General features: G+C 45.2%; 1 protein-coding gene across 3 annotated transcripts in view; it reads right to left on the reverse strand.

The window, feature by feature from the left end:
• The window catches only part of GRIK4 (glutamate ionotropic receptor kainate type subunit 4), a 291,990-nt gene that overhangs the window by 36,860 nt on the left and 231,686 nt on the right, over positions 1 to 23,444 (reverse strand). For all 3 annotated transcript variants that reach the window (XM_081961107.1, XM_081961106.1, XM_081961108.1), the window contains 4 exons: positions 18,440 to 18,592; positions 14,552 to 14,656; positions 4,730 to 4,837; positions 3,439 to 3,642 (listed from right to left, as the gene is read on the reverse strand). In XM_081961107.1, coding sequence (XP_081817233.1) covers positions 3,439 to 3,642; positions 4,730 to 4,837; positions 14,552 to 14,656; positions 18,440 to 18,592 — 570 coding nt within the window. The remainder of the gene's footprint in view (positions 1 to 3,438; positions 3,643 to 4,729; positions 4,838 to 14,551; positions 14,657 to 18,439; positions 18,593 to 23,444) is intronic.

Raw genomic sequence — 23,444 nt, forward strand, 5'->3', positions numbered from 1 at the left:
CCTCCAGGACTGGCCCATGTTCCTCCCTAACCACTGTCCGAATCTGCTGCAAGCTATGCTGGCTGCTGGCGGGCCACAACACTAGCCCCCAGCTGCTTATTATACTCAACCAGATGTTTAAAGACAATGGGCGTCCCCATTCCGACAAAGTATACTATAGGCAGTGTCTGGGTTAAGAACATCTGAATTATGGACAACTCATATTTTTGAATGGACTGCCTATTCCTAAAAATGACAGACGAGGTTCTCCTTCCTTGAGCCAAGAAACCGCCGAAGCCAAGCGATGCTTGGATGGACCTCCAAAGCCACACATTTTCAGTACACAGCCTGTTTCCAGCAAGTTTCAGCATTTCCTGAAAGCATTGCGTGGCTCAAGGAAGGATGACACCATCTGCCATTTTTAGCACACACAGTCCATTTGTAAGCATGAATTCCAAGTGACATACCGTATTTTTCGGAGTATAAGACGCACCTAGCTTTTGGGAAGAAAACAAATCTGCCTCTGCCTCCCAGCAATTTGCCTCCTTGCAGCAAATAGCAAACAGTACAGATGATATGCAATGTTTGTGGTGTTACATTTTACACTATACTTGTACAGATTGATGTGGCTTTCTGGAAGTATATGTTATTCTCTGCTATCTAAAATAAGATTCAATAGCAGTGGGCCTCTTCAGATCAAGCATTTATTTTAAAAAGCATCATTTTGTTCTTGTCTAGAACAATAATAAAGCAGTCTTTAAAAATAAGTCTAATAATTTGAACATTCTAAAGGCATTTATAGTTATTGACATACCTCCTTGCAGCAAACAGCAAACAGCCTGTTTCAATTTAGCCTGATTAGAAGGGGAAAAAATCTGCAGCAAACTGGAAAATGTGGCTTGTGGAGGCAGCAATAGGCTATGGCAATCCCTGCAGCCTGAAACAGCTAATCATTGGGAACGCCGGTGCTAACTGAAATTGAAACTGTAACACTTCGTTTGCTGCAAGGAGGCAAATTGCTGGGAGGCAGAGGCCAAAGGGTGGGAGACAGTGGGTGGGTGGGGCTACATTCAGTGTATAAGATGCACCCAAAATTTCACCCTCTTTTAGGAAGGGAAAAAGGTGCATCTTATTCTCTGAAAAATATGGTACACATCTGAGTTAGAGGCACAGTTAGGAAAGAAACTCATTCTTAATTCAGGGACTTTCTTTGCACCTCCTGACAGCCCCTTTATCAAGTTTCAAAGAAGTTCATGATATCATGATCACAAGGTGACATTGTGAAACATTTGCACTGAAGGTTTGGCCAACAGGATTCAGGAAGGGGAAGAAGCTACAGGTCTGGAACTCAAGCCAAGATAGCAAGATCTTCTGACATTTACTAAAGAGCTAAAGGAAAGATTCACAGGAAAATGAAACCAGGCGCGCGGTAACTATTATTAGTTCGAACAAATGCTATCCCGTAATTTCTCATTTAGCCTTTTTGGAAACTCCTCTCTCAGGGGTGAGAAAGAATCTGTGCAATCAGCTCCATTCAACGAAGTATTGTTCTCTCACCTTTGAGAGCCAGAGCGCAAAATGCACCATGCATGTCTCTCCTGTCTCACTTGCGATGCTCTTTGGATTTCTGAATTCACATCCCTCCTACAAATCCTGCATATTTGCTCTCTCGTAAGGTAGATAGCACTCTGCGTCCCTTTGAATAAGATGACACTAAATAATCCAGTGGTGAGATTCAATTTTTTTTAACTACCGGTTCTGTGGGCATGGCTTTGAGGGTGTGGCAGGGGAAGGATACTGCGAAATCCCCATTTCCTCCCCATCCCACTAACCTGCTTTCCAACTCCGTTCTCCTGTTCAGGGCAACAAAAGAAGATCAGCTGGGAGGCAGCCAGGGTGGGGCCAGCATATTTGCTGGTTCTCCGAACTACTCAAAATGTCCGCTACCGGTTCTCCAGAACCTGTCAGAAATGGCTGAATCTCACCTCTGAGATGATCCAAAAGCTGAAGAGTTCCATCCTCCACATATTTCCCAACCTAACCCAAATGGGCTCCTGAACACTCAGATACAGGTTACGTAGATGACTACACAAAAGGTGCCAGGTTTTGACCTTCCTCGCCTCATTGGTGAACTCTGAACAGGATCCGTACCCAAAACATGGTGTCTGCCAGGACTCGCTGTTTAAGTGGGGTCTTGTCTCTACCCTTCAGTGTGACTGTGGGGCACCTCGACAAAATGTCAATCACATTGTGTCCGAATGTCCATCAAGAGTTTACAGCAGACCAATGTCTGATTTTTTTCAACACAGACCACCCTGTCCTTGACTAGCTGGGTGGACTGGACATTAACATTTGAACTACTATAAGTGCTATACTCTAAATAAATAAATCCCCAACCCTAGTTAGATGATCACATTTGAAAATGACAAATTAAGATCCCCATAATTTACTAGTTTGGCTTTCAGAGGATTGAAGTGATCTCCTTGGCTCACACAGGAACTCTGGAGGAAGATGGAAGCCCGATTCCTGCGCAGTTGAGGTCTACCTTCCCTTGCATTTAATTCTTCTCTCAACATGGAAACAACCACTCATAGATCTCACCATGCTACTCAACGACATGCCTTTCTAGCGATAACATATCCAGTTGTCTTTTGGAAACAAAGCACCTCATCAGATCTGGTACCACTTAAAACCTCTAAACGAAGGACAAGCAAGTGTGAGGTGGCAGCTGTCACACTTTTGGGACAAGGATGACCAGATGATTGAGAACCTCCAGAGATATTGAATGCTCCAACACTGGAAGTTTTGAAGAAGATGTTGGATAACCATTTGTCTGAAGCAGTGTAGGGTTTCCTGTCTAGGCAGGGGGGTTGGATTAGAAGTCCTCCAAAGTGCCTTCCAACTCTGTTATTCTATTCTAATTCTTTATATTTATCCAGTCCAAAGTCACAATCCAAACCAACAAAAATAATCCACCCATCTGAACAGATCCAGGGGTGGCAGCTGCATGTTCACACAGTTTCAGGAGAACCTCTAGCTAAGAATCTGCCCAGTTCAGAGAACCCGCAAATCCCACCCCCGGCTGGCTCCCCTCCCACTGAGAGCATCTGCACCAAAGACAAATTGCTTGTGTGTCCAATCACACTTGGCCAATGAAGAATTCTGTTCTGTTCTGTTCTGTTCTGTTCTGTTCTATTCTGTTCTATTCTATTCTATTCTATTCTATTCTATTCTATTCTATTCTATTCTATTCTATTCTATTCTATTCTATTCTATTCTATTCTATTCCATTCCATTCCATTCCATTCCATTCCATTCTACTCTATTCTACTCTATTCTATTTTAGCTTTGCTACACTATGCTACTCTACTCTACTCTACTCTACTCTACTCTACTCTACTCTACTCTACTGTATTCTAAGATAGCCCTTAAGTCTTTAGCGTTGGCCGATTTACTCACCCGAGCAATCAGTTCTCCAACCATGCCCGTCCACGTTCCGTTTGCCTCAGGGACTCCATACACTCCATCTCCCACCAGGTGGATCTTGTAGTTGAAGCGCAAAATGTCGGCGAGCTCCTTGAGCATGTCCACGCAGAAGCCTTCGTAGCGGTCGTTCCCTTCCAACTCTTGATGGTTGCCCTTGAGCATTAAGTAAGGGTTTTCCTGCATCGAAACTGGGCAGCTGTCATTCTCATCTTAGCCATGGAGTTGCAACAGCACTAGATTCAGCACAAATCGGAAAGCAGGGGCGGGTGATAGGAGGGACTCATTGGGAATTTTTGGGAAGGGGGAACAAATCTCGGGGAATAGATTTACACCGGGCTTTCAAGTTATCTGGGGGATGCAGTAACTGCTAGCTAGATCCAAATGAGCAGATGTTCCTAGGTTGGCAGACAGACAACGATCTCAGTCTTGTCAGAAAAGTGGGAGTCTGTGGGCCATATATGTCACCTGGCATATGGGAGACAATATGTAGGGTGCAATAGGAACCAGAGATAAGATGCACAGCTACAGCAAGCAGGTGGTACAGTTGCTAGCAGTGTTCAATATGGAGAGAAGGTTATTTGACTAAAACTCTACATATCAGGGGTGGGATTTTACCAGTTCGGACCTGTTCAGGCGAACCAATAACTCCGACGATCAGCTGGGAGCGAACCGGTTCGCCCTGATGATCAAGAAGAAGTTGGCCACAATGGGAAATGAGCAAAGCAAGGATTTTTTTGATGTTATGAAAACATCTCTTTAGATTATCGGAGGTCAGATTGTATAATCCTTACTATAGCAAGATGTCTTAGACAAATGGAAGATGACTTCTCCATTTTTAGCACTACATTTGCTCTAATCCAAATCATATTGGAAAAGAATGGAAAAGTGGGGTGTGGGCAGATCCCAGTTTCAAGTTTCATTCTTGCTTCTACTAAATGTATCAAAAATAGATTTCTGCACAACAAAGCAATGAAAAATTAAATCACTCCTGCAAATTAGCAATTGGATAGTATGTTCTGTCAACGGTTTCATAAAGAGTCCTATGCATGAAATGATAGCACGTTGAACACTTTCCCCCAAACTGGTGTTCTCCAGATATGCTGGGAGTACAACTTTTGGTGTTCCCGGTTAGCATTCTGGTTCTTGCCATCCTAACTGGTCTATGAGGCCACAAGTTGGAGAAAAGCTGGTATAAAGGACAATAAGAGGCCACGTTCTCAATTGCCCTAGAAGAAACGGGGTCCTTTTGACCCTCCGTGCTTACCAGGATGGTGGTGACAAGAAGCGTGGCGTTGAAAAGGCTCTCTGATACGTTGGTTGAGAAGATCTGGTTATCCATCGAAAGGCCTTTCGTAACATGCCAATGACCGATCTACAAAGAGGAAGAGAAGAAAGGTGACTTATCAGAATAGATCTGCTTCTGTCATATGGCCATATGCAATTCTGCTAAACGCAGCGGTCAATGCTTCATTGGCTTTACAATGTATTCAGTGGTGGGATTCAAATAATTTAACAATCGGTTCTTGATGTCAGCTTATTTCGGGGGTCAAAAGAAAATAAGGCCCTGTCTTATTTTCAGGGAAACATAGTATGTAGATAGACATATAGATAGATAGATAGATAGATAGATAGATAGATAGATAGATAGATAGATGGATGGATGGATGGATGGATGGATGGATGGATGGATGGATGGATAGATAGATAGATAGATGGATCGATCTGGATCTGGATCTGGATCTGTGTATACATTCACACACACACACACACGTATTTCCCCCAAAATAAGACTGGGTCTTATATTAATTTGTGATCCAAAAGATGTATTAGTGCTTTCCTGGTTAGGTCTTATTTTCGGGGAAACGTGGACATGTTTTTTTATGAGTGCAAGCTGTCCAGAGTTACCCTGTGGTACGATGGGTGGCCGATACATTTTATACATAAAACAAATAAACATACCTTAGCCAGGATTAGATTTTCAGCTCCTCAACTGCCGGAGTATACCTTACTAACATGCTTTAATATAAAAGCACATTTTCCACAGTTTTGTTCAGTTACTAATGACTGTTAGCCCCCTTTCCTCTGTAATTGCTTCCAAGAGATTAATTAACCCTTTGTTAATGATATCACTCAAGCTAATCAACCCCAAACATGCCAATAGCCATTCTAAGCCGTTCTATCTCGGCTTCTGTTTTATTCTTCTTCAAACTAATTTACACGCTCTGGTGGCAATGGAATGGAGCCATACATCCTTTTTGACACACCATTTATGTGTGTTGTCATTTTTTCTACACACAAGATCGAGGAATCCTGAGCTTCCAATCCGATCAATCTCGGAGATCCGGATTTAAGACTTGACCTTACTGCTTTAGGGGTGATCCTGATGGACCTGCTAAGATGCAACAGATCAGGGGTGTCAAACTTGATTTTATTGAGGGCCGCATTAGGGTTGTGTTTGACCTTGGGGGGCCAGGATGGGCGTGGCTAAGTCAATGTCAATCATGTCAGGGGCACCTGTGGTGGCCCAAGTGCTCTGCCAGTGAAAATGGAGCTCGGGAGGGCTGGGTACAGATCGCCCAAGTTCCATTTTCACTGGCAGAGGCACCGGTGGGCCAGTCCTTCAGTGTTTCCATGGGCCAAATCTAAGCAACCCATGGGCCAGATCTAGCCCACGGGCCTTGAGTTTGATACCCCTGCATTAGATCATTTTGCAAAGACATGCTTCGTGTCAGGCCTGGAAGCCATCCTTTGCATTAGGCCTGCCCCATTTATTGCTGTGGGAAACTGGGAGCGGGGACTGTATGGAGTGAGGTAGATATAGTCAAAATAACATTCCTTTCTCTGCCAGTCAAGGACATCTTGCCCTGCACCTTGAGTGGCATGAGGCATCTCTAGTTTTGGACGGTGCTTGATTGGACCATGTGATGGACATGTGGGTGCTGGGCAGGGATTTGAACTTTCGTTTGGGTGGGGAAAACCTGGAAGCTTTCAGAGTCTGGTTTTCCCAGATGTGCCAATAGGACATCTCTAACAAAATGGAACTTTGAGAACACTCAAACCTCAGAGGTTTTTTTCCCCATTAGGGGTGCTATTTGGAACCCTGACACTTCGAAGAACCCCAGAACTGCTTCCAGCAAGTGTTTGCATTGTTATATTACTGTATTATTGTTCCATTATTATTTTGTTTGCCTTACAGCTGTCAGCCCACCACAGCAGAATGGAGACACCCAATTTTTCCATTCATTCAACACCTCACATCCTTATTCTCTCTCCAAGCGCTTATGGATATTATGATATTGACCCACAGTTCATTCTCCATATCGCCTGTTCTCTTCAAGCACATCAACTTTTCAAGTTGTGTACCTTTCATTTGTGAGATCAAAGACAGACAGAGAAGCAATTCAGGATCACGACAACGTAAAGACCTATAGGATGAACAAGGAAGGAGTAAAGCACTCGTCAACCAGATGGGATTTGCTTGATTTGGCTGGTGCAAACGTCTCAACAAAACTGCTCTTTAACAACTTGAAATCCCACTTTGGCTAACGTAATAATCAGTTTAAGTGGATTTTTGAACTCGATTAAGTGAACAAGTAATGAGGATATTAAGATCCATGGTCCAATGCAATTAGATTAGCGTTACCTACATCGGGACAAAGTTTTCGGAGAATTGTAGAGATTTCTCTGCAACGGCACTCTAGAGCACATTCCTTCTCATCAGAGGTGGGTTGTTCCTGGTTCAGAATTCGGGCCTGGGTCGCAGAACCGGCAGCGACCCAGCCACACTGAGGTGCTCAACCGTGGCTACTTTAAGACTTGTGGACTTCAACTCCCAGAATTCCCCCACTGGACTTCATGGCTGGAGCATACCGGCTGGGGAATTCTGGGAGTTGAAGTCCGCAGGTCTTAAAATTGCCACGTTGGACACCACTGACCTACAGAGGTGGTATTCAGCCAGTTCTGACCGGTTCTGGCGAACCGTTAGCAGAAATTTTGAGTAGTTCGGAGATCCAACAAATACCATCTCTGGCTGGCCCCGCCCTCATCTATTTGCTGCCTCCCAAGTCCCAGCTGATTGGCTTCCCAATCAGAGCTGGAAAGCAGGTTAGTGGGGTGGGGAGAGAATGGGGATTTTACTGTATCCTTGCCCTAGAGTGGGGTGGGAAGCAGAGGTAAGTTCCTACCTGTTCGGACCAGTTCAGATGAATAGGTAGTAACTTGGTGGCCTGGGTCACTGGAACTGGCAGTGACCCAGGCCTGCCATGCCCCCAAACTGGTTCTCTCAGCGACGCTGTAGGTGCCAACGTCTTGTTTTATAGTTTTTACAATACTGCTCATGTCTGTGAAGTGTACGCACATGCGCGGCACGTCCCTGAGCAAACCAGCAGTAGTAGCAGCCAGAACCCATTCCTGGTGGGAAGGGGATGAGGATTTTGCAGTATTCTTCCCCTGCCACGCCCACCAAACCAAACCACACCACACTCACAGAACCAGTAATAAAAAAAATTGAATCCCACCACTGCTACACAATATTACTAAGAGATCCTACAATGTCTTCTCAGTGACTTTTACGCATTCTGCACGGTAGCTCAACGTTAGAGTCGAAAGCTCGCAGTTGCCTCTTCATAGACTAAAACTCCTAGCTACAATGTAATATTCCTCACTGTGGCCATTGTGCCCCTCGGTAACAGAGCATTTATTTCTGGCCCCTGCCCCTCTTTCCCCCAGCCATTTAGAAACAGATTAGCTTTAATTCTGACAGCCCTCTAAGTCCATAATTTGTACTTTCCCTGCTGGCATGTCCAAATTAATTGACTATTGTGGCGGGCTCCTCCAACAACCGAGCCGAGTGACCCTTGCTTGTACAATGGTAGGCTAAATACATCTGTGCCTCAAGGTTATCCCATAACGTTCTGGGCTGACTCTGGCTTGAAGCTCCATCTCTCAACGGCATGGTAATAGTCCTAATAGATCTCCCTCCCTGCCTTCTGTTGCTGAAGGTGAAGGCGTCCAAGATCCTTCCCTCTCTTTCTCTCTCCCTCTCCACCCTGTCTCTCAGCTCTCTTTCTCCCCCCCTCTCTTCTCTCTTCCTGGGTCTCCTGTGAAGACATCCAAGAACATTAAAGCATAGAATTTGTCTCCCTCTCCCTCTCTGTTCCTCCTTCTCTCTCTCTCTCTCTCTCTCTCTCTCTCTCTCTCTCTCTCTCTCTCTCTCTCTCTTCTCTCTTTCTGGCTCTTTCCTTCCCTCTCTTTCTCTTTCCCTCTCCATCCTATCTCTCCTCTAGCTCTCTCCTTCCATCTCTTTCTCTTTCTCTAGCCCTCTCCACCCTATCTCTAAGCTTTCTTTCTCTCTTTCTCCCTCCCTCTCTCCTCTCTCTTCCCCTGTTTCCTGTGAAGACATCCAAGAACATTAAAGCACAGAACTTTTCTCTCCCTCCCTCTCTTTCTCTCTTTCCCTGTCTCTCCCTCCCCCTCTCCTTCCCGCTCTCCCTCTCTCCCTCCCTCTTTCCCTCTCTTTCCCTCCTTCTATCTCTCTCCCCCTTCCATCTCTCATTCCCTCTCTCTCACCTATCTTTCCCCACTTATGACTATAACCATGTTGCTTGTATCTTTATGATTTATATTGTTTTATTTGTTTTGTAGTACAGTTTGATTACTTATTAGTAACCTATGACTATCACTAAGTGTTGTATCTTGTGATTCTTGATGAATGTATTTTATTTTTCATTATGTAGACTGAGAGCATCTGCACCAAAGACAAATTCCTTGTGTATCCAATCACACTTGGCCAGTAAAGAATTCTATTCTATTCTATTCTATTCTATTCTATTCTATTCTAGTCTAGTCTAGTCTAGTCTCAATAAAGATTCTCTTGTCTTCTGTCACACTCACATTTATCTTCTACCCCAAAGAGTTTCCAGACTCTTTCAAAAGAGGCCTAAAAAAAGGCCAGATGCATTTTCCAACAATTGGGAAACTGCCAATGGAGCCAAATACAATTGATCCCAAGGGAACCTGACCCCGGCTGCATTCTCTGTGTTCTCCAGAGATCAAAACACGATTTCCCATCCCTTTAAGGCCTTAAGCAGCCCTGAACCGACGGCCTTGGATATGGAGTCAATGCAGTCCTACGGCTACGCGCCTTGAAATAAAAATAAGCTCATTTCGTGCTCCTGGCTATGTTTGTTAAGGCAGCTGCTCCTTCCCCCAGGGGGGAAAATACCGTAATTATCATTTGCTCCTCCGGCTTCTAGCCGTTGCTTAGGGGACACAAAGAAAAGAAAATCTTTTGCAGAAGAGTTGATGGGGTAATTAGACAAGGAAGTCCTTGTCAATCTAAATGGCTTCACATCTCAGCCCCTCCAAATAATAATACGGTACAAAAATTCCATTTGGGAAAACATGTCAGGACCTTGGAAGTTTATTGGCTTAAAAAGGAACGACAGTGGAAATTGGGAGTTTCAGAATAAAGTAAGAGGAATCTCATTTGAGCCTGCTTGAGAGGCAGGTAATAGAGTAGAGAATTCCTGCTGGAGCTTCTGGTTACCTGCCACAGCAACTTCTGGCACCTCTAAAATATATGAGTACAAGGTTGCATTTCAGATTTGGTTCATTCTGGTGATAAAATGTTTCTTTGGGTTAGAAAGAACTCCCCTGGCACGGAGGAAGGCATAGTTATCTGCCTTCTCCTAACTCAAATCCTTCACCCCTCTGGGTTTCTTTCTTTCTTTCTTTCTCTTTTTCTCTCTCTCTCACTCTATCTTCTCTTCCTCCCTTCCTTGTCTCTCTTTTTCCTCCCTCCTTCTTTCTTTCCTCCTCTCTCTTTACCTTCTTTCCTTTCCTTTCCTTTCCTTCTCTTTCCTCCCTCCCTCCCTTCTTTTCCTTCCTTCTCTCTCTTTCCTTCCTTCCTCCCTTCTTTTCCTTCTTTCCATTTCTTTCTTTCCTCTCTACCTCCATCTCTTTCTTGTCTCTCTTTTCCTTCCTTCCCTTCCTTTCAGCTTTCTTTATTTCCTTCCTTCCTTTTTCCCTTCCTCTCTACCTCACTCCCTCCTGCCCTTCCTTCTCTCTCTTTTCCTTCCTTCCTTCTTCTCTACCTCCCTCCTTCCCTTCCTTCTCTCTCTTTTCCTTCCTCCCTCCCTCCTCCTCCCCTTCCTTCCTTCCTTCCTTCCTTCCTTCCTTCCTTCCTTCCTTCCTTCCTTCCTTCCTTCCTGCCTGCCTTTCAATTTATTTTTCCATTTTATTGGTGGCCTACCTTCCCACAGGATGATAATATTGTTAGCCATGACAATGTCTTTCTCCTGGTTTGGGTCTGCCTTGTCCCACTGCCATTTCTAGATGGTGACTCTTGGTTTAGCATGTGGCATACCCAGCATACCCAATTGTAATTCACTTACTAAATCATGGTTAACTGCCACGATTGAGCCCAGGCACATATTTTGGGTTTCCAACAGTATTTTTTTAGCCCTACTGTGAGGTGCCTCCAGTTTTGGGCTGCAAAACAGATGCTCTCCTGCTCAGATAAGATTATGAACACCACCTGAGCTAAAATGTCAGCCAAACCACACAACTTAAACGTAATTCTGATTCTAGGAAACCAAATGAATGTCCACTCCAAAATTTAAAAAAAGATTTGATAGGCTCATTCTTATCCAGGCAGCAGCCAAGGCAATGACGCAACATTTTTCTGCAAGCTGCAAACGGTACTCGGGTGGCTGGAGAATTCCTTCTCAAATACACTTAGCCAGCTTTGACTAAACGCAAAACCATGTTGAGGCCCGCTATGTAAATATATTAAATATTCAATCACTGAATGCTGCTGGCCATCAGCGGGAAAGAGCAAGGATGAGAAAGCCTGAAGCACAGCCAATTGCCGGCTGCTAGGATTCGGGCACAGCTTCAAAATTCACTGAATTTTTGAGCCGAGCCAATGAACAGAGAGCCCAGGCGAAAGAGAGAGAAAGAAATAAAAAAAATAAGAATGGTTAAAAACAACAACACCCATCCTGTTCTGACCGAGGCTTCCCAAGAGCATGAAGCAAACTCCTTGTCCCAACAAAAAAACCCCCTTTTATTAATTTCCTGTGAATTCTGCTCATTCACATCCAGCAAAATCTTTAAAGGGAGGATTTACAGTCACAGACCTTCTCTGGCTTGGAGAGCTGCCAGGACGATCTCTGCAAAACTTGGCAAAGAATCTCAGAGAGTCACAAACCAATGAAGTGAACCAATTGTCTCCTGCAAACTCCACTCCCCTTTCATTTCCTCTGGGAGGGGCCATTCATCCTCCATCTGTGGCCTTACTCCCAAGTTGACCCCTGTTCTTTAGCTGTTCCCTTCGTCTAGCAACTCTGCGCATGCGCACACTGGGAACAGGCTCCAGCTGTTTGTCTGCCTCACTGTTCGTAGGCCACAACACATCCAGGGAAGCAGAGCTGAGCCACCCCTTAAAAAAACCAAAACATTACAAGTACTTCGACTTACAACAGTTTGACATCCTTGTTCAGGATCTCTTGGCTCTCTCTTGCGGTTCAGATCCTGGAATCTGTGCAAATGATCAAGTTTGAAAGAGAGCAAGCAAGGGCTAAGATCCTTCTGCGCGGGAGCTCTGTAAGATTAGAGGGGCGCCTAAAATGTCTTCTGTTCCCACCACCAAAGTATTTGCCTCCTCTATTATTCATCAGCCCACTGCATTATTTAAGCCACCGTACCACGTAAATGCATGGCACAGAGCTCGTGTTTATTCAGTGCTTTGAGTATGTAAAGCATTATAATGTTGTCATTAATAATTCGATAGGCTCAAAAGGCTGCAGCTTGAACAGAAAACTGCAACTGGTGTTTTGCTGCCGTGAAACAGGCGCCAAACCAATATGACCAATATCAATGTCAGGGTTCCAAATAGCACCCAAAAGTAAATCAGAGTCCAAGGCAAAGTATTGCTCAAAGTTCCAATGTATTAAGAGAGTCATGTTGGCACATCTGGGGAAACCCGACTCTGAAAGCTTCCTGGTTTTCCCCACCTAGTTGAAAGTCCAAGATCTTGCCCCCACACCCACAAGTCCATCATATGGTCCAATCTCCCACTGCCATGCTGGTAGCTTCCACCCATCCAGTTCCGGTCAGGTGCAGAGGTGCCAAAGACAAAGGATGACCTTGGCTTTCTAGAAAGAATTTTGTTATGGCTACCTATCATCTAATTCCATACAATCCCCCCTCCCATTTTCCCACAATAGAAAATGCATAGTAGAATAATAGAAAGTGTGGCAGATCCAAAAGAAAAGATGGCTGCAGGCCTGACACATGGGCTGTACAGTCCTTGATGACACTGAAAATTGACCAAGACAACAAGCAATGGGTGGAAATTAATCAAGCAGAGAACCAACCTAGAACTAAGGAGAAATTTCCTGACAGTGAGAAATAAGGAATCAGCGGAATGACTTGCCACCAGAAATTGTGGGTGCTCCATCACGGGAGGTTTTCAAGAAGAGATTGGATAGCCATTTGCTCAGAACGGTATAGGGTAGGGGGAGTAAAACTCACGTCGTCATGGTGGCATCATGTGATGTATCGTGACTCCCCCCCTTTCACTAAACTGGGCGTGGCCAGCACATGACACATCTGGCCCAGGGGCCGGGATTTTGACAGTTCTGGTATAGGGTCTCCAGATTCAGCAAAGGGTTGGACTAAACCAGAAGTAGGTTGCTCCCGGTTTGGCCCGGTTCAGCTGAAACGGTAGTGGAATTCAGGCCTGGGTTTCAGAACCAGCAGCGACCCAGGCCCGCCATACTCCTGAACCGGTTCCCACGCTTCTTCTGGGCTGCTGCCATTTTGGTTTTTAGTGACATTGAACAGTGCACAGTTCACTGTAAATGGTTCCACGTATGAGCAAAGAACTATTTACATTGAACAGTGCACACACACGCAGCACGCATGTTGCGTGCGGGTTGCAAACCAGTAGTAAAACCGGCAGCAACCCAGCCCTGGCCTAGACAAACTCCAAGGTCCCTTCCAACTCTCTTCTTCTGTATTCTGACTCTTTGCAGAGCTTGGCTTTGCTACAGAAAGACGGAAGCTGGTTAGACAACGGTTGAGCTCTTCCTCCATTTTAAGCAGAGTTGAAAGAGCCTGTTCAATTCAGCTCAAACTGGCCGTGGGTCAGCGGAGCGAGCAACTCCCCAAGCAACAAAACGGAATCTTTATTTGATTTAAACTGGAATTGCTTAGTGAAGTCGCCGAGAGACTTTTGAAAGGAAGTCATTTTAAGGCTGCAAATATGCCACAATCACTTCAAATGGAAATTGCTCCAAAGCTGCCTATACAGAGGACACCTGATTCCACATTCTTCTCCCATTTGTAGCTCCCTGTCAAATTTCACGCTGTCCTGAGAGATGCTGGCTCTTATTCTGCTCCTTTTGCTTCTCATATCTCCCACAGCGGATGCTAAAGATAAAGATAAAGGTTCCCCTTGCACATATTTGCTAGTCATTCCCGACTCTAAGGGGCGGTGCTCATCTCCGTTTCAGAGCCCAAGAGCCAGCGCTGTCTGAAGACGTCTCCGTCGTCATGTGGCCAGCATGACTAAGTGCCAAAGGTGCACGGAACGCTGTTACCTTCCCACCAAAGGTGGTCCCTGTTTTTCTACTTGCATTTTTACATGCTTTCGAACTGCTAGGTTGGCAGAAGCTGGGACAAGAAACGGGAGCTCACTCTCTTAAATGGTGCTAGGGATTTGAACCGCCGAACTGCCCACCTTTCTCATAGACAAGCTCAGCGTCTTCACCCCCGAGCCACCGCGTCCCTTCACAGTGGATGCTAGGTGTACATTATTTGCCAAGACAATCTCTGTATCTGGCACTCTTTCCATCCCAAGAAAGTTATCTTAAATATTTTAGCAACAGAAGAACCAAATAAGTTTTTTTTTGTTCGATAAATTAGACGTAGAAAGGAGTTTCCAAACTTACCATCAGCCAACAAGACAAAAGACATTTTTAAAGGAACCATGATAATAAGAGCGAAAGTCCCAACGTAAAGAAACGGGCAGTGCTGAACCAAGGGACAAAGGGTAGTTGAAGAAAACGTCTTGATTTACCTGTCTGAAGCCATTCCGGGTGTACTGCAGGATTTTCAGAGCATAGTTTGATCGTTGACCTTTGCTGTTGAACTCTATGTGGCCAGTGAGACCTTCCAATTCTACCTGTCCAAGAGAGGGTGAATTGCAGTACCAGACAGAAACGGTGAGTCTCAAGGACAAGAGCCCTGCGCTTCTCATGTTAAGCCAGAAGGGAAAACATCGTCTTGCATGTAACATCTTGGAACTTGGTCTAAGGCCCCTTCCAGCCAGGGGTTCACTGCTGGGGGTTCGCAGGGCTTTGGGAGAATCTCTAGCTAAGATTATGTGTGGTTTGGAGAAGCCCATAAATCCCATTCCTGGCTGGCCCCGCCCCTCCCAGGAGTCCCCACGCAGCCTGTTTTGGATGCAGGTAAGTGCAGGGAGAGGCTTGGGGTGGGTGAAAAATGGGACTACCGGAAGTTTCACGCCTTCCTAAATTTTCGGTAGGCCCCTTTCTGGCCTACAGAGAGCCTCCAGAGCTTGGGGGGAAGCAGTTTTCACCCTCCCAGAGGTTCGAGGAAAGCCTCTGGAGCCCAGGGAGGGCAACAATGCCCCCCTGCCATGGTACAGGAGGCCAACCAGGCCATGCCCACCATGGCCACGCCCACCCAGCAACCAGGCAGAGAACCCCTTGCTAAATTTTTTGAAGCCCACCCCTGTTTCCAGCCCTACAATTCTACGATTCTGTGATTCTACGATTCTATGAAAACTACTGGAAACGTCTGTTGCGCCTCAAAGCTCTGAAAACTTTCAGGTCAGGAAGGAAGATGGAATGTTTTTGGACAGGGTACCAATGCGATTAGATGAGAGGAGAGGAAGTCCGGCCACCTGCGTTGTGAAACGGTGGTGACCAAGCCACCTGTCGAGCCGCAGTCCAAGGCTCGACATTCCTGGAGTGGGGGGGAGAGGCAGTTGGTGGTGCAGCCGGTGACAACCCACATGGGCCCTACAGCATTGAGAATATCGGCAAGGACAGCTGGCGGCAGGGCGCATCTAATGGCTGCAGGCGAATCCCATGAGACTTCCAACTCCTGGCTGCGCAGGGCAATGGCAACAGCAAATGCCATCAAACCAGGCTGCCGCCTGTCAGCAGAGACACACTGAGCAGGCCATTTGAACCCAAAGTCAGATGCAAGCCAAACAGCTGAGAGGGGGAGGGATTTGGGAGTGCCGGATGGTGGCGAGTCTTGGGAGTGGACTATACCCAGATAGATAAAAGGCGCTGGAAGGCGGAGGCTCCCAGAGCTGGCTTTAATTGAATCTACACCCTTGTTGTGTGCTGAGGTCCTGGCTTGTAGCGGGAATAAAACTCCGTATTGGCATGGAAACTCGAGCGTCCTTGCTTTTTGATCATCCCACACTGGTCTGGCCTAGACTAGCCGAGGCCACCTTTCTTTCTGCCCCCTTCTCTACTTTCTGCAGAGACCTTCGTTCCCATCACCCTAGCTGTGAGTTGCACTGTCAAAACATGAGTGCTTAATTCAAGCACCTTGCCTGGGACTGCACGGGAAGCCATTACATGGCTGGGTGGCACTAGGCGTCCCGTTGGGTTTATGGTAAACACAGATAACCACACTCTGCTAATTGTTGACAAAGCATTAGATGATTGGTTTTCCAGCAATGCGGATCCCACACAGGAGAAAATACAACTGTAGCCATTCCTGTTAGAGATTCATTTTCCCCCCAGCAGAATGCAAAGCCCCAACAGAGCTTGTGATGGACATGTCAAGGGACTTGTCCATCATCCAAAGCTGAAATAACAAAAGGTCTCCTTTGTGCAGATGGATATGAGTCATATCCTGTGCCATATTCAGGAAGGCGAACCTCAACCAAGATCCAACGAAGCCAGCGTAGAACTTGTGTTTACTGATAGACATCCTTTCAATACAAGGACATCGTCACCCAGCCGAGCACCCATAGATTCAGGTCCACAAGGAACTTGTAAAACATCTTAGTTTGTTGCCTATATCTCCATGCTCATGTGGCCAGCATGACTAAGTGCCAAAGGCGCACGGAACGCTGTTCCCTTCCCACCAAAGGTGGTCCCTATTTTTCTACTTGCATTTTTACATGCTTTCGAACTGCTCGGTTTCAACCCCAATCCAGGAGCCTATGTGAGATTTGGAGAAGGTCTGGCCAAGAGATGATGGACGCATGAGGGACGATCATAAAAAAAAAATGCAAACTTGCTGTGCATTCTTTGAAGGTCTTGTTCTTTGGATCGAAGTTGGTAAACATCTTTAATAAACCCAAGAACGGGGGTGTCCAACCTTGGCAACTTTAAGACTTGTGGACGTCAACTCCCAGAATTCCCCAGCTGCCTCAACTTCTGGGAGTTGAAATCCACAGGTCTTAAAGTTGCCAAGGTTGGACACTCCTGTCCTAAAACCTGTATCCAACTGATGCATGTTGTCTTCTTGATTCTTTGTTCTGAGTCTTCCATTGAAACCATTAACTTTATTATGGTTCCTTGGCACATGTTCTGCACATCCAGTTCTGCTTACCTTACTCACACAGAAGGGCCCTGCCCATGTTTTTTTGTCAAGGAAGCAGAAATGCAGAAGAGGTGCCAGTAATGGCAAGCAAGAGGCAGGGAGACTTACTTCAAGTAAGTAAGGTCAAGCTGATCAGAAGACAAAGGTTTGAATAAGTCAAGCCAAATGCTAGGAGGCATCTTCTGGAACATTGTTTCTCAACCTAGAACAGGGGTCGGCAACCTTAAACACTCAAAGAGCCACAAAGATCCTAACCGGAAGCCCCCCATTCAATTCTGGAGCCAACCATAAGTCCAGTTCCCCCACCATAGAGTCTCCTCCTAGCGCAGCGTCCTTTTTCCTCTACCTGTCCTAACCGAAAGCCCTATCAATTGTGGAGCTGACAAGGAAACCCGCCCCTTGCCATAGAGTCTCCTCCTTGCAGGCCCTACTTCCCCCCTCCAAACCGGAAGCTCCTCTCAAAATTGTGGTGCCAGCTGGTGACAGGGGGCCACAGCTGAGGGATGAAAGAGCCACATGTGGCTCCAAAGCCATGGGTTGCTGAGCCCTGATCTAGAAACAACTAGAATGTTGGCAACTTTAAGATATGTGGACTTCAATATGCTAGCTAGGGGATTCTGGGAGTTGATGTCCTCACATCTCAAAGTTGTTAAGGTTGAGAAACATTGTTCTAAGAGCCGTGATGGCGAACCGATGGCATGCGTGCCACAGGTGGCACAAAAAGCCCTCTCTGCGGGCATGTAAGCCATCGCCTCAGCTCAGCTGCACTGTGCATGTGCGCCACCTCCCGCTGGCCGGCTGATTTTTGGGTTTCTACCTCATATGCAAGGGGGTAGTGGGGCATGTGCAGAGGTTGTGCAAGGTCGCAGGCATAAGCATGGGAGGGCAGTGCACCCCCTCCCCCCGGTCCATTTTTGCTCCCAGGAGGCTTCAGGGAGGCCTACTAGGCCCAAAATGGGGCACGGTGGTGGTGGTTGTGCGCACATGTGCAGGGGGAGTGCGGGGGGGTCACATGCACAGGGAGAGGGGGAGCACAGGCATGCATGCGCAGGTGGCAGGGCATGTGGGGAGGGGGTTGCGTGCACATTGCAGACGCTTTGGGCACATGGCAACAGAAAGGTTAGCTATCCCTGTTGTAGAGGGATATGGGACAAACTGTCATGGGATGATATGGTTACCTTCCGTGGAGATATTTATGCCAATTCCTAGGATCCCTTCTGATGTTTCTTGAAATCTACTCCTACAACCTTACTTTATGTAAATCTGCTCCTACAACCTTACTTTAACCTCTAAGCAGAACTCCTGTTTACCTCATGCTGACAACCGGGGCGAACCCACATTCCCGAATCCTCCGCGCTCAATCCATTCTCACCATTCTGAGGTAGTTCATCAAACTGGTGCCGTGTTGCCAGATTTGGGCAGATCCGCAAGACAAAGGTTTCACGCCAATTTCCTGGCTCCGGTTCAGCTCTTGTACCGCGCTGACCACAGCATAGACCGCATCGAACAATAAGGCAGAAGACAGCTGAAGAAAACGCAAGACAAGGAACAGGGAGAAGAAATGTTATGGGGACCCAAAGTCCAAGCCATTTCCAAAACAATCACCTGGCACAGCATAAAGGACAATTAAACAAGGAAATTCTTGGTTCCAGTCAAGGGGGGGGGGGGATAAAGTTGATGCATTTGATGGAGAAGACCCTGAACGAGTCGTAGCAGGTGGTGGTACTATCTCACTAATCACATCTGATTTCTAACATGCTGATCAGAATTAAATCGCTTTGATGCTTCGTTGAAAGAATAGAATATAATAGTTGGAAGGGACCTTGGAGGTCTTCCAGTCCAACCCCCTGCAGGAAACCCTATACCACTTCAGACAAATGGTTGTCTAATCTCTTCTTAAAAACGTCCAGTGTTGAGAGCGTTCACAACTTCTGGAGGCAAGTTGTTCCACTGGTTAATTGTTCTCACTGTCGGGAAGTTTCTCCTAGGTTGTTTCTCTCCTTGATTAGTTTCCACCCATTGCTTCTTGTCCTACCCTCAGGTGCTTTGGAGAATAGATTGACTCCCTCTTCTTTGTGGCAACCCCTGAGATATTGGAAGACTGCTATCATGTCTCCCCTAGTCCTTCTGTTCATCAAATTAGACATACCCAGTTCCTGCAACCGTTCTTCATGTAGTTTAATCTCCAGTCCCCTAATCATCTCTGTTGCTCTTCTCTGCACTCTTTCTAGAGTCTCCGCATCTTTTCTACATCGTGGCGATCAAAACTGAATGCAGTATTCCAAGTGTGGCCTTACCAAGGCCTTATAAAGTGATATTAACACTTCACGTGATCTTGATTCTATCCCTCTGTTTATGTAGCCTAGAACTATGTTGATTTTTCGAACAAAAAGGAAATACCAGAGCTATAATCTAAACTATATGCAGCATTACATGGATCTTTTAAAATAAAGTAAAGTAAAATACAGGGCATTTTTAGTAATGGCACCATCCTTGTGAAACCTTCTCCTTAGGAAACCCCACCTGTCATTTACATATCAAAGTCAATTCAAGAATTATGTTGGATAGCCATCTGTCTGAAACGGTATAGGGTTTCCTGCCTAGGCAGGGGGTTGGACTAGAAGGCCTCCAAGGTCCCTTCCAACTCTACTATTGTATTGTAATTAGTCTTTTAAGGAAGTATTTGGCATGGAACGAATCCCGTTCGTTCCCCCCCCCCCCCCAGTCTGGTTTTGCGCTGAGATGTTTTTTTCCCCCATTATGATTTGTTACAGAGTTGTTTTTATTGGAAGGCTGTCAACTGGAGTTCTCCTGTTTCTATTATCTGTAATTTGATGTTATTGTTCTTAATTGATTTTAATCTACGTTGCAAGCTGCTCTGCTTTGTATCTGAAGAAGAGGAGCTGGGGAGAAGGGTTGATAAGGTACAATAATGATCGTGTTTACCCAGAAACAATTAAAATATTTTGCAACACTATTTGAGAGTGTCTTGCAAGTGATCTTGATGTATCAGATTTTATTAGGAAAACATGCTCTCCGATGTTATTCGAGCAAGCGGAACAGCAGAACAACTCCAGCCTACATGATAAATCAATTCTGATGAAATGTCCTAGCTCAAAACTGTTCTAAAGATATTATTTAACCTTGTACAGTTATATTCCATCAGCGCATTAATTTGCTCTGAGTCACACTTCCAGAGAATGTGGCTTAATTAATACTAGATTCTGCTATGTTTCCCAATAAAACAACTTTAACCTCAAAATCCCGGGATTATTTTGATACACTTGGAAGAGTGGCTATGCGCTTGTCCCTTTTAATCAATATTTTTTTTTCATCCTGTCATACGTTTCTCAGCTAACCACAAATATTTACTCTAAATATGGGACTTAAAAGAGTTTCAGAAGAAAGAACATATCTATTCTGGAACGTGGATGAACGAATCGATATCTATGTGTCTTAGTCATTAATTCCTTCAGTGTAACAACATTAGGGAAAACTGAGAAAGGAGACCTTCCCCAAATGCCTTCTAAATTGCAATTCCCCCCAAAAGATTCATTTAATTCTGTCTTTATCTCAGGATTCCAATTGCTGAAATGGCATTAACCTCTGTCCAAATAATCTTTAACACTTATATTTATCGATCCGACTTAAGCCATCCCAGAGGATGGATAGAAACGCCAGTTTGCCTTGCAAGTCTACACAGACGTATGTTTCCGTTTTGGCCATATCCATTTTCTGCATCCTTAACTCTTATCTCAACAAGAAGCAAATCCTTACAACTCTACAATTCTTCTTCATTTCCGACTTTACACTCAGTCCCGGAGCATTCCACGTGTTTTCTCCGCAGTCATTGGAAATTCAGATTTCAAGGCTATTTCCTACATTCTGGGTAAACAGTTTAACTACCTGAGCATCCATGCACAGGCTGTCTATTGATAAAAGTGGAATATTTAATCCATTCCATGTGCTAAAAATACCCTTCGTGCTAAAGCCTTCCTGTGATAACAAAAGAAATAAAGACCTCGGGAGGAGATGAGCTGAAGCAAACCTCCGCGGGAGAATATTAGTGAAGAATATTCAATGCCATCTTAACTAGAAATCAGGTGTTCTCTTGGCATCGCTCGGCTGATGTCTGCTTTTGATAACGCCAGCTTTATCCAGATAAACTTATTCAAGATAGGTTAACTTCTACCTCTTTGTCAAGAAATGCAGATGGCTATATTTGATTCTTCTCCCTACTCTTCTTTTTAGCCTTCTAGTCCTTCTTTTATATCTAGCCCAATTGAAGCTCCCAGATGTTCTTCAAGGACAGCCTTTATATATATAGATTGCATTACCATAATCCAATCTGGAGGTGACTAGCGATAGCAATAACACTTAGACATATATGTCAGTTGCTGCAATCACATCCAGGAAGCACACACAGCTAACTGAATCAGGAGGATTCATTAACTACTCTTTACATACAATATAACACATGAAATAGGTATACAATACCTAAACAGGTTTTTTCCAACGTGGTAGCAAATACAAGCAAACACAGGCAGAGAAGTTTCAGTTTCAGTTGAGAGCAGCAGAGTAGTTTAGAGCTCATCACAGACTCGGAGCTTTTAGTACAGAACAGTTGAACTAAGCCACGCCCAGGCTTCTTGCTGTCTCCTTGTTGCTCGCACAGCAAATACTGTTTCAGTTTCCAAACAGTCCCCATTGGCTTACCTGTTGCCACGTCCATCCAAACAGTCCCCATTGGCTGATCTGTTGCCTATTCCTGTCTATGAATATTCATACTCTGCCACCACAGTGCAGTCTGGATGGTTTACACAGTCGGCAAATTGCCCCCAACAATCTGGGGCCTCATTTTACTGACCTTGGAAGGATGGAAGGCTGAGTGAACCTCGAGTCAGTCAGGATCAAACTTCAATTTATCTACAACACTGCATTCTAACCATTGTGCCATCAGGGCTCCTTATGACTAGGGCATGTGGGCATATTTTTCTGGATAATAAGGGAAATTCTGTGAATTGAAGCCCCCCTCCATCTGAAAGTTGCCAATACAATACAATACAATACAATACAATAGCAGAGTTGGAAGGGACCTTGGAGGTCTTCCAAGGTTTGAGAATCGTTGCGTTAAACCCTCCAGGACCTTCCTACATGACAACCCTCCACTGGCAGCATTATTTCTATAGGAGAGTTTACCACGTCCATGCTGACAACTCAACTTAAATTCAGTGGTCCCTAATTAATTCTATTTATTCTTCCTGCCTCATATACTATGTTTTTAAGGTCACCAACTTCAACACCTTCGGCATTTTTTAATTATGAACATCATTATCAAGAGATTAACCGGCCATTTTTTTCTTTTCTCCCTATGCTTTGACTAAGATTTCACCTTTAATTAATGCCCCTTCTTGCTCACTGTTGTTGTCAGTCTCTTATTATGATTAAAGTTCCATTTTTTAAAATAAATGAACCACTCTCCATCCCCTATCTTCCTCCAACAATTCTCCCAGGGGTTACGAGACCTGTCTCCTCTTCAAAATCCCCCATGTTATCTCATCTCCATCAGGTAAACACTATCCCCCTTGAGACCAGGGGTGGATTCTACTGCCAGTTCACTTGTGTGCGTGCTTGGTGCATGTGCATGCTTGATGCATGCTGTGCGCACATGCACAGTGCAATTAAAATTGTTCTTCGCATGCGTAGAACTGAAAAACAAGATGGCGGCCACCTGGGAAACCAGTTCGGGGGCGTGGCAGGAACCCACCACTGCTTGAGACTATCTACTGATTGCGTCAGGACACACATCCGGCTCTCTTGAAAAAAGAAAGGGTCTGAATGAAATGTTCAGAAAGGTTTAGAACTTCACTTGGGCTTATCTAGAATAAACAATTCTGATTCTTCTTCACGATCTTTGACAGGATCTTGTTCTCAACTGATGATTTCTGTGTTTTCCGAAATAATAATAAGAAATATATCAATAAATGTTTATGGAGATTCTCAGTCCTCCAGGTCATGGTTGTCCCAAAGGTGCTTTTTCAGGAGGCAACTGGACTTTCTTGTTTTTTTCTTTTGAAGACCTTTCGCTTCTCATCCAAGAAGCTTCTTCAGCTCTGACTGGATGGTGGGGAATGGCAGGATTTAGACTCCTTGCAGACAGCTGGTCATTTGCATCCTTTTAGAGGGTCGTTGAGGCCACCTGGAGGTTTATCTGTGTCTTCAGGGTCCCGAGTGGTGCAAATGGTTCCTGCATTCTGCAATTTTTCCTCTGGAAATCCGTTCTTACTCCCACATCTTCCCAAAGGGTGTTCATCCCAAATTGCATAGCGAAAAGTCTGTAGTGATTCTCCGTCGTCCAGGTCATGGTGGTCCCAAAG

This window comes from Natrix helvetica (assembly GCF_964273705.1).
Source record: "Natrix helvetica genome assembly, chromosome: 8".
NCBI classification, from domain to species: Eukaryota; Metazoa; Chordata; class Lepidosauria; order Squamata; family Natricidae; genus Natrix; species Natrix helvetica.